The 12,130-nt window shown below is 42.3% G+C and overlaps 1 protein-coding gene across 1 annotated transcript; it reads right to left on the bottom strand.

The window, feature by feature from the left end:
* Positions 1–4,251: 4,251 nt before the first annotated feature.
* On the bottom strand, positions 4,252–11,745 carry LOC126088598 (pro-resilin-like). Its single transcript, XM_049906804.1, has 3 exons — positions 11,715–11,745; positions 8,942–9,418; positions 4,252–4,789 (listed from the first exon to the last, which is right to left on the bottom strand). Exons 1-3 carry the CDS (start codon positions 11,718–11,720, stop codon positions 4,490–4,492), a joined length of 783 nt encoding a protein of 260 aa, XP_049762761.1. The 5' UTR covers positions 11,721–11,745; the 3' UTR covers positions 4,252–4,489.
* Between the last annotated feature and the right edge of the window lie 385 nt (positions 11,746–12,130).

Below are 12,130 nucleotides of genomic sequence, written 5' to 3'. Positions count from 1 at the left end.
AATATGTTACACATGGAATGGGTTGTGTGAAAAGTGTAAATTTTATTTGATTTTAATTTGAGAATAATTTGTTCCATATTTTCTCTGTAAATTAAAGTAAACCGAAAAATTGTCAAGAACATGAAAGTATAAAAGACAGCAAATTTTTAATTTTCAAGCTTTTTTTAAACGCAAATAAATAAAAATATTTCATTTTTGTCTAAATTCCTTATAATCTTCCAATTTATGTATAACTTCCTAAAAAGTAACGGTGATATGGAACAGCACCGGCTACTGGGAACATGTAGCAAATTAAAAGATTCTTACAGAAACTTAAAGCAGTAGAAGTAATTGATATAATCAGAACAGATCAGAGAAGTTTGGTGCTTGACCTGTTTAAAAAATGAGTCTTCTATAGTTTTATAGTTGGGTAACTCGGATATGCACAACAGACAGGTACCTTGCGATCCTGTCTGAATTAAAATATTACATGTTACTAAATTCACAAATGTGGAAACAATGATTGAAATGTACTGGTGAAATTTACGTGATTTGTAAGTATACTTTGTGAGTACATGGCATGGAGCTAATGGTAGATTATATTACAACATCAACATTAAGTCTTCATTTAGAAAGACTTTCAGCTTGCTATGAGAATATCCCGTCTGGTAGAAAGGATACCAAACTCAATAGTATTATTGTGATCTTCATTTTCCTTAATATCCGTTACAACCGCAATAATAATCACTTCTTTGTGGTGACTAATTTCGGACGTCTCGTCCATTTTCAAGCCACGACCATAGCCGTAAGTGTAACCATCCAGTTATCACCAATGAACATATGAGTAACCAAATGTGCGTTCTTACTCACTATTACACAGATATAACATGATAAACTTGGTATGAACATATAGAGTGAATTCTTTCCAATCGAACGGAACAAAGTTCAAAAATGGTTCAAATGGCTCTGAGCACTATGGGACTCAACTGCTGTGGTCATAAGTCCCCTAGAACTTAGAACTACTTAAACCTAACTAACCTAAGGACATCACACACATCCATGCCCGAGGCAGGATTCGAACCTGCGACCGTAGCGGTCGTGCGGTTCCAGACTGTAGCGCCTTTAACCGCTCGGCCACTCCGGCCGGCGAACAAAGTACCCCTAATCTTAGGTTCAAGTTCCATTCGGGAGATATAAGCAGAGGGAAGCAATCTTCTAGGAACCTATGAATTTTAATAATAATAAAAAAACACTTTCAATCACAATGCGTTTGGCATTGGAGCTGAAAGAGCATTTCCATGCCGTTTCCCACTTGGTACACGATCATGAGACGAGAATGCTGCTCTTCTTTGGATTTTTGGCCACTTTCTCACACACATCAAATCATGGTGTAGTGTCTTAACGACAGTTTGTTGGGAATGCAGAGTGTGCTACTGAGATCTTACTCAATGATTTCATACTCCTTGAAGAAATGTGTGGTAGTCAGCCCTATGTTGTTCACATAAAGGAACAATGAATGAAAATTACAACTCATCGAAACGGATCCAAATTTAAAGATCTTGCTTCCAGAGAACAATTTCTTTCTTTAGCTTTATTTTTAAAAAAAATCATATTCATTGGAAGACATTATTGGTTCTAACATGTTCTGAGACCATTTATGAACTGGAAATCAGATTTATTCTGCATTGCTATGTTAATTGGCCTTAGTGTAGTCTGTGGTTATTATTATTAACGTTTTGAAAACCTCGTGTGCTAACTGAAAAAAACAAATCGTTTGTTTGAAATAAGAGAATATATTTTTTTTTTGTTTGTAGGCTTCAAAAGTTGTACATGCAATTTACAAACTTAGTCTCCCTTCCCACAGTTTGGGAAACAAATTCTTTCACGACGACCATAAGAGTAATTTTCCCAGCGCTTTATTTGTGAGCTTTAAGGATGAGTAGGTGAGCTCTTATTTACTGCACCATCGTTCACCTAACATCTTAAGTCGCCGCAAGACGCTGAATGACCTCCCAGAAGACGTTAAAGTTGCATAATTAGGGTGATCAGCTAAATAACTTCTGTCAATGGTTCTTTAATCCTGCCATGTTCATACATTTTCTTCCATATATGGCAATTTACATTACTGTATATCAGTCATAATGGTTCGCAGCATTTCAAGAAGTTCAGAAAGTCTATCTACGTTAAAGTCAACTGTGTACATATTTTAAGCAATTCTTTAAGACTTTCCGTAGATGAAGTAATTGTTACAGAGGAAGTAACAAATGCCTCTTTTAGATGGATAGTTTACATCATCCTGCATTCAGAAGGAGATCAAGAATTTCAAACATGCCTTTCTTAAATATTCGTTGTGTGGAAATTCTTCGGGAATAGACAATGTTTTCGTGTTTCAATTTTACTGATATTTTTCTTAGACGTGCCCTAAGATATTTGAGTCTTCCACATTCAGGTTCTTAGAAAAACCTTTGGCTACCTCCAAAATGCATCAAATGCTTCTGCAACACAAAGAGTTGCTTTGAGAATGTCTACAAATTGTTTTACACACACTGCTTTACAATTTGTGTTCTGAACAGATCTGGCTAGTTATTCGTACGGAGTAAAAGCTTCTAGATCTCGACTCTCACGTAGGAAGTCTCAAATGTTACGAGCTTCACATGCCTTACGAGATGAGTCATCTTTTCTCTTCAGTAGAGATTGGTGCACTCATTACTTCTGTCTGTTTCCTGGACATCGTCACAGTATTTCCCAAACCATGTCAAAGATTTGACTCTGACAGACCACTGTGTCGGACATTTTGGTATCAACAGTTGAAGTTCAGATTTCGAGTTCATCTCATCATCACACCGACGCCAGATAGTACTGCAACATCTACGCTCACATTTTTCCATTTTCCGATGATCCTTTACAGTTACCAAGATACCAGGCTCTTGAAATCAGCAAGATTCAATCAGTGATTTTCACAGGGGATGCAACAACTATGTGACTGTTCTTGACGAAGCATTTCCGTAACACCATTGTTGTACCTACACACATTAGCTGCACTATCGAGCAATGTGCTCTTACAAACTCCATTCTTGAAAAGATATCTCTAATGGTAGCTGAAAGAGCTCTACTCTGAAGTCCGACAGATTGTGAAAACCAAGAAAAATTTCCTTCATTTCTAGCGTCTTACAGAATGTAAACTGCTCCTGATTATCTACGAACATTCTTCAATCTGCTACAGTTGAATAAAATTAAGAATTTTTTATCTCCTGCATAGTATCTTAATGGATCAAGTGAGTCATAATTTCCATGTTTCGCTTTGAATCCCTGGCGGCAACCACGTGTCGCAGAGCTTCAGCCAGATCTTTCGTTCTGGTACATCGTTTCCCCTCATCGACAAATGTTACGAGATCGGAGCGTTTCCTTTTCAACCTACAAACCTGAATGTACTGATAATTACTAGTAAAGCGGTTCTGCCTTTCTCCTGGATGTCAAGCAGATGTGGCGACACTTGGACGGTCACAGGTGTGCCATTTTCTTGTAGCTGAATAACTGCGATAGGCACTCGATAACCAAGATCTTTATTCTGCTTTTGAATCTTCCCATACGTACAGTCAGTTGTTTTGGACAGGTGCAGCAGCATGAAAAGATATCACACGATCTACACTCATCGCAAGTCACAACAACGTTCAGTGTACCTGTTTCAAGCTGCAGTGGAACGAATGTGATGAAAGTGCAAGGAGATCTCAATTACTCTCTGGCGCCGGTTGTGCTAGTTCGTTTAGCGTGTGGAAAAGTATTTATATACCTAAACAATTAACATGTGTGATGTACTACACCATATGCTAAGTAAACAAAATAGCATGGTGCAAGATCTGTAATTTTCCGATTAGTAGTGAATATATTTTTTGATGAAATATTGATAGTTCCATAATAATTTAGACCACTAGAGATATGTGAAGCGTATCAGAGTGTACTAAAAAAATAAAATGTCCATTTTTGGTTGTCCCATTGGATGGATATTTCCTTTTATGTGTACAATGCTGTGATAACTGAAGTAGTAATCTTTCGTAAGTGCAGTCGGCAATGGCTAGCCAGTTTGCATGGAGTCCAGACAGCGAGCATATCTTAGACAATCAAGCTGCAAGTGATGTAGATAGTTATGTGCGGCATTGAAATACTCAACATGAAAATGGGATATTCGAATCGAATCAAACAGAAGAAATTACGTCTTCTGTCAACGTTTCGGGATAAACTCAAATATCACCAACTAACTGATAATAAAGCATGTAAATTGCACTTTTCTTTATTCCATTTCATATGCAAAATTTAAAAAATACAGTAAAAAAGTGTTGCCTTATACTAACACACACACCAGACTCATGCTAACACTTGGCCACTTAACAGCATTCGTTCGTCATAAATAATTGTGAGCATGCCTGTTATTTGGTCTACAGTAAGTAGTATTTGTACACTTTGTATTTATTTGCAGCATCGTTAAGTTGCAGCTTAACAGTCCAGTAGTTGGTCAGTAGTGGTATCCATCGTTTCCGTCTCCGGCAGCTGCTCCAGCTCCAGCTCCGCCGCGCCCTCTGCCATAGCCGTATCCACCGGCGGAGTAGGCGGTGAGTCCAGTGTCCTCGTACTCTATGGTGGGCCTGTAGCCGCCCTCGTCGGCCTGGTAGGTGACGATCTGCTTGCGGCCGTCAGGCAGTAGCACTCGGTACTGGCCCTGGGCGCTCTCCCCCTGCCTGGACTCCTCTTGTCCAAAGTCACTCAGCGTGTTGGCGTCCTCCACCGAGTAGCTGAACTCGTAGTTGGCCGGTTCCTGGAAAAATATGTCACTCCGCTTTAATATCTCACCAAAGGAACGACAGCATCATGACGACGAAACTGCGCTGGTGACTTGAAACTGAAGATAGCATCACTGTTAGACATAAGTTGATTGAGAGACTTAGCCTGAACTCGAGGTGGCTGCAGTAGGAGTGCAAAGCTTCCTTAGTACTATATCTCAGTAATACTTTCGTTTTAATTCCAATTATATGCCCCACTGTAAGACGAAAAGAGATCACAACAGTCTTGAAGCTGTCTTGGCATTAAATTGGCACACACCTCAGGCATTTTGAGACAACCGATTCGTTATCATCAAGTTCCACCTTCTTTTTCCTTGTATTTCACCCATAAGATCACAAGTCAAACAATAGCACGAAGTGCAATCAAGTTGTAACACCTCCGTTTTTTTCTCGAGACTGGAAACAGATAGAAAAGCGTGGTTTTTTTTAAAAAAATTGTCATGAATGCAAGAGAGTTATGGCAGCACAGACGGCACACATAACTGTAGTGACAGGTTTGAGAGTGAAGACTGCTTTTGATACGTAAAATGGCGACGCTTCCATTATATGAACAGCCTGTACCATTCATGTAGTTCATTTGCATGGTATGGCACAAATCAAAATTCATTGCCAGTTGAGTGAGACATGTGCTAAATGTGTGTTGGATGTGCCTAATGTGCGTCATGGGTGCGACAATTAAAAGGAGGCAGAACGTCATGTACCAACAAGGCAAGACGCTCTCGGCCTTGCACCAGCCGGCCCAACAAAGTGATCATGCGAGTGGAGAAAGTTGTTTTGGAGGATAGCCGAATTAGTGTGGATCACATCATCTCCAAAGGTGGGCATTTCCGTGGGGTCTGTGTTCATGTAGACCTGAGAATACTCGAAGTGTCCTCCAGGTTGGTGTCACTAATATTTATGAACCACCACAGGGCTTTGAACGTGGCAATGTTGAAGCATGATGACGCCATTAACGGGATTCACGTTTCATCGATTGTGATGACAGATAAGACATAGATGCCGTTTTCCAATCCTAAAACGAAACACTATTTTAAGTATCAAAAACAGTCCTCACTCTCACCGTTGCCACTAGAGTTCTGTGAGCCATAGAGTGCTGCCACCTCTGTCACACATTCACAACGAGTCTCCGCGTATTTTAAAACGAAGTACCTATTTCTGTTGGCAATCTTGAGGCAAAAAAATTGTAGGTGATATAACCTGAATCTACCTCGTAATACGCTCGTACACATCACTACAAAACAAAGTTTGCACATGATACAGCGGTCCCAGGAGGGAAATAGCAAACCATTGCTCTTTGATATATCTTGTTTTCAACACAGTTCACTAACAAGTACGTGAATGAGTTTTAACTTCGGATCACCTGCCGTATAATGGCAGTTTAAACAAAGACATATGGATTTCCTTTCTCTCTCTCTATTGCTAGCCTTCTTACCAATATGAAACCATTCGTATAGAGTTCTGTCTTCGTCACGCGCATATGCTACCGATTCACAGAGCATTATACAGTAACGTTGCAAACATCAGAGTATTTGTTTTTGTGGGGGAGCTCCAACTATACTCTTATAGACGTAAGAAATCAAGTCAGAACCTCAGCAAGCTGTGCTTTTGCGTAAACCCTTTCCAGAAATAATTTGTTTGAATATTTCTCTCATAACATGAAATGTAGCTGATATTATAACAAGTGTACCAGGAGATTAAATAATTTCTGAAAACCAGAATTTACGAATATTTGTAGATTTGTACATAGGCTTACTATCACTTATTCTGCGTAAGAAAATATCGACAATGTTAAGAACCTGAAGATTTACACGACATAAACGCAGCGCAATTATAATCTGCCAAAAACAACTTTTATGGTCCAACGACAACTTCGGCGAAAGTTTCTAGTGTTTTGCTGCCCAACCCGGATTTTTGCGGTAGAATTTGTAGTGGCAGTAACAATTTTCTATGCAAATAGTGCATAATAGGAGTAGAAACGACGATGAGCAGTTCTTCATAGTGCATGAATGTTCTAGATTAAGAAGCAGAGCTAAGTGTACGTCATTAAAAGAAAGCGTTTCTCGTTGCAGCGGGTTCTTCTCACGAAATTTCAATCACCTGTTTTTCCTCCGAATGCGAAAATATTTTGTTGATGCCGACCTACAGAGGTAGAAATCATCATCATAACAATATAAGGGAAATCAGAGCTCGCGTGGATGTAGGTGTTCGTTTCTTCCGCGCCCTCTTCGAGAGTAGAATACTAGAGAGAGTTATGAAGGTAGTTCGATGGACCCTCTGCCAAACACTTAAATGCGATTTGCAGAGTGCCCATGTAGAAGCAGAAAGTTATACGGAACCATTACACGTAAAATGACCTTGCCTGCTCCTCGTCGAAAACATATACCTAGATTAAGCTGCTATTGTTCATTTTCAGTTTTGTGCTTAGTAACTCAAAATCAGTAGTGCACATAACGTGAAGTTATATCAAGAAATACACAGTTCTGTTTAAAGGTTAAAATAAATAAATAAAGTGAGAAAGGAATTCAAGAATTCAAGGCTATGCAGCCATAAAAATTCTTTATGATAACGTGTTAGACTAGGTAGCTAAGGATCAAAGTTTAAAAAAGTGACTGTGGGAAAGACATGATCGGATATAACCTAACTGTTCCTCTAAATGTTATTTTAGTTACTGGGAAAACGGTGAAGTAAATATTCTTCTGAGAACGGAAGTCGGAGAATGCAGTAAAGGCTATTGATGCTGCTGTATGTAACACATGTGGAGGGTGAGGAAATCACAGGACTGACAGAAATATAGGCAACGTACAAATCAGTCGAAACTTTGAAAAATGAGAAGTTAAAATACAGAACCGGTGAAAGGAAAGCAGGCAAGTCGCGTACACAGGACATGAGTGTTGGCGAAGAAGCTGGATTCTCGCATTGCTGAACTTGGCCACATTGTAGAAGAGTTGGTTCGCCGTTACCTTCGTACGACTTCTTACAAGGCGTCAAGTGCGCATTCGAGCAGGTGAATCATGTGCTGCAGATGTCTACTCTCAAGTAGCACCAATGGTGCCGCCAGCCTTTCGACCCCACCCGAGACACGGATCACAAAACGACAATCCATGAGATCTTTGAAATACAATATATCTTTGAGATACAATATAGTGTATTGCACTGTAGCATAGTTTGGTGACCACTAACCTTACGCCACAACTCTGTCCTCCTTGACAGAAAACTTCTTCTTTCACCACCAGTATTCGAAACACTTATTTTTTCCTACTACAATGGCAGTGACTGCCCGTTTTTTCTTTTGAACGGGGAGTGGGGGGGGGGAGGAAGGGGTGAGGACGGGGGGGAGGCGGGGGGGTTTTCTTCCTCCTTCCTGCCTCTTCCCTCCTCAGCTTAGCACAGATGAGCCATTGGTCCTCTTCAGTGCCTCAAGCTCTTGGGCTATTTGGATATCTTTTCTACAAGTTCGTCCTTCACAAACCAAAACAAACCAAACTTCGTCTTTTGATGCAGAAAATCGGAGTGCAGTAAAGAGAGGTTTTTTTGACAACGTATGAATAAAGCAAAAGGTTTATCCTTCCTTGCCAGTGATTGCCATCGTTAGTGTAGACTTTGTGGCTTGAAATGCTTTCTGAATGATGGGGGACGGCGAAGGGGGAGGGGGGGGGGGGGTTGTAGTAGTTGTTACCCAAAGATCGGAAACGTTAAAGACAAATAAGGTGAAGGAGGCAGAGAAAATTTCCCGAAAACACTCATCCTTTTGAAATAGATAACATTCTAATTTGTTCTACAAATTTTTCAGAATGAAATTTCACTCTTCAGTGAAGTGAGTGCTGATCTGAACCTTCCCGACAGATTAAAACCTTACCCAGGTTCGAGATCCAGTCTGGCTACAGTTTTACTCTGCCAGTTGGTTTGAGTATTGGAAGGTATTTTGATACCTCTGCTGGACTCGATTCCTGGTTCCCCAATGTTGTATCGAGAGATGTGTAGAAAAATTTCGGTTTGAGTTGGCGTTGACCTCGTCTACAGGGGCGGGTAGTGGAAGGAAATAGCAAACTACATCTACTAAAACAAGTCAGATTTTACTGGATTGTATCAAACGCTAACCAGTACTGAGAAAGGTGGAAAGTACTTACAGCAAGGTCGTCCTCCTGGGCACCAGTACGACCGTAGCCAGGCACACCGTATACTGGAGAAGGGCCAGCGGATCGCCCAAAGCCAGAGTCCACCGAGGGAGCTCCGTACTGCGCGGAGAGGGCGCCGCTGGAGTACGACTGGCTGGAAAGGCCGAAACCGGCGCCAGCGGACGGAACGCCGTACTGGGTCGACAGGCCTCCGGCAGCGGCCGATCCGAACCTCCTGCCGGCGCCGCCGAACCTCCTGGAGGACGCCGACCCGAAGCTGGATGAGACGCGCGCGGCGGGGCCCGCGCTGGAGCGGCCGAACGACGCGGCGCCCACGGCTGGGGCTCCGTACTGCGCGCTGGGCGACCGAGCGCCGAACTGCATGCCGGGAGCCGGCGCGCCGTACTGGCTGCTGGGCGGCAGGTAGGACCGGTCCACCGGCGGCTCGGCAACGGCGTACGCCACAGCGGCCAGCAGCAACGCACACACCTGCGGACCGCCACACCGTGTCTCTCTCCCACATTTCAATGATGACCCATTGCAGACTCAAATATCAAACGAGCTGGCAGTGGAGCAAAAGGAGTCCCAGTTGGGTCTGTTTGGGAGGAGGTTCTAGTCTCAGCATTTCCCTCACAACCAAAAGAAACCTGCTGAAAACCTTGCTCTGAATCCGTGGATAAGATTTTTAATTTAATTCTGAGATAATATGTCCCACACATAAACATAAAAATCTAGTGTCAAAATACCGTCAGACTTTCGGAAAAAATATCGGTCCACGCAGTTCCGAAGCTAGCAAGGGCAGGTAAGCGGGAGAACGATACGAACGATCGGCTTGACAACTGATGCACCCAAGTTGCTGACAAGAATGATATGCACAGGAATAGTAAAGAAAACTCAGGATGTGTTAGATGACAATCATCTCTGTTTTATCAAAGGTAAAGGCACCGTAGAGGCAGTCCTGATGTGCACTTGATAATCCAAGCAAGACTGAAGAAAAATCAAGACACATTTATCGAGCCGTCGACCTCGAAACCGCGAACGTAAAATGGTGCAGGATGTTCGAAATAGCCGGCCGGAGTGGCCGAGCGGTTCTAGGCGCTTCAGTCTGGAACCGCGCGACCGCTATGGTCGCAGGTTCGAATCCTGCCTCGGGCATGGATGTGTGTGTAGTCCTTAGGTTAGTTAGGTTTAAGTAGTTCTAAGTCCTAGGGGACTGATGATCTGAGATGTTGAGTCCCATAGTGTTCAGAGCCATTTGAACCATTTGTTCGAAATTCTGAGAAGAACAGTAGCAAGCTACAAGCAAAGACAGGAGATATACAACATGTACATGAACCACGAGGGAACAATAAGATTGGTACGTCGTATTTATCCGCCGACTACGGGCAAGCAACTTTGAATCAAAATTCGACTTTGAATTAAAATTTTTTCCCTGTACGGGAATGTACATAATGGATGTACGAGTGCATGTTGTAGACATATGGAAGTTTTGTTCTGGCCGTGAAGCGTGCTTGGATAACCTAATAGTATGGTAACTGTTCTCGAGATGAGGGATATTTGGGTTCGAATCCCTGTCTGGCACAAATTGTGATCGTCGTGATTCCATTATACAGTTAACAGCTTTTCATATTCGCAACTACGAAAACATTTCATGTAATAAGATGGGTATCCCAAGAACGAAGTGCTAGTATAAAAACGGGTGTACAAAAGAGACGCAGGTTTTCGTCCCCACTAACCAATCTATACATTGAAGCAGCAATGACGGGAATATAAGAAAGGTTCAAGATTGGGATTAAAATTCTTGGTAAAAGGGTATCAGTAATTATATTCGCTGAATATACTGTTTCATTTCGTTCTTCATAGGACCCAGAATAGATATTTAACCCGTATTATGCAAAATCGTGTCACTTAGAAAAAGTTTTAATTGAAGTATGGATGAAGGACTATTTTGACATTTTCACTTTGTCCAAAGGTAGATTGTTAGGTGGCCAAAAAAAGAATTGCACATTTTGAAAAATTGAAAAAAGATAACCCAAGGGTATTAGCTCGGGGAGATCTACAGTAAAGTGGTACAAATAAAAATTAAATTGATAAAAGGACTACAAATGGGGACAAAATTAAAAAGGAAAAAAAAAATGCAAGAATCCGCGGCAAGAAATTGACACTACGAGATAGGGAAGAGAAAAGAGAACCGGTGAGGTATTGAAGAAATTGAACAGATTCATAGTTGACAACTCAAAGTAGAAGAAAGGACGTTCTAAAACAAAATGTTTGGAAAATGGTGGTATAGAAGGATGTCAGCAATTACATGCATAGATGACAAGTGAGATATATAGGCGGCAAATAGACCAGAAAATATGTCTATGGCAAAGCTTTCCTGGAAAAAGAGGCATGTGATGAGACATGTAGGAAACGCTGAGTTCGCACTGGAAGTAGAATTAGAGGGAGAAAGTTGATAAGGAAGCAATACGTGAAACATGTAGAGGAGATTGCTGAGAATGTTCAGTGTAGTAGCTAAAGAGGTACACGAAAAGATGGACCTAGCACAAGTTAATTGTTATCAAATATCATTGAAACTATTCGTCAATATTAGTGAGAAACGCTGGACGGAATCCAGCGTAATCACTTGAAGAAAGAGGAGGAAAGAAAGAAGAAACTATATATTCGTCATTGAAGGTGTTTTCCGTCCCTGTTAGATCGCAGGTATATTGTAGGCACTCAGAAAGCAGTCATATCCATCTATAAGACAAGCAAAGGGCCACGCAGTCGCTTGACGGTGCGTTACCTTCATATTGAGAGCTGTTGTCGGTCTGGAAGCGGACTGTGCCGTCCCCTGGAGAAGCGCACAGTATTTATACGCATCAGAAGCGTCCGGTCAGCCGCGATCCCCGCGACAGGGGTCGCTCACTTTTTCCTTTTCGCTCGCGGACGGTCGTAAGAGGAGCAGTCGGTCCACTTGCGCCGGCGCGGTTGCGTCTGCGGTTGCGCCATCGCTTTCACGCGCCCTTGCCCGCCGCCGAGCGGTACGTGCGCCCCTCCCACGCTCCACATTCGCGGCAGCTGAGGGGCGGACTGCTCCGCGTGGCTCAAGATGGCCCGCGGCCCTCAGCTCTGCTGCCACTCCTCTTCATAGCCGCCAGTCGAGGCCCGGCTGCGGCTACCGGATGCCGGCAGTGTTCCCCGACACCTCAAGGTCCTTCT

The sequence above is a fragment of the Schistocerca cancellata genome, chromosome 6, assembly GCF_023864275.1.
Source record: "Schistocerca cancellata isolate TAMUIC-IGC-003103 chromosome 6, iqSchCanc2.1, whole genome shotgun sequence".
Classification (NCBI taxonomy): Eukaryota; Metazoa; Arthropoda; class Insecta; order Orthoptera; family Acrididae; genus Schistocerca; species Schistocerca cancellata.
Note: the sequence above shows the minus strand (reverse complement) of the source record. Positions and strands in the feature narration are given on the sequence as shown.

Excerpts from the sequence above, each read along its gene's own strand:
- LOC126088598 (XM_049906804.1), bottom strand. Across the intron at positions 4,790-8,941 it reads CCCAGGAGGACGACCTTGCT|GAACCGGCCAACTACGAGTT; the intron begins GTAAGTACTTTC and ends ATATTTTTCCAG.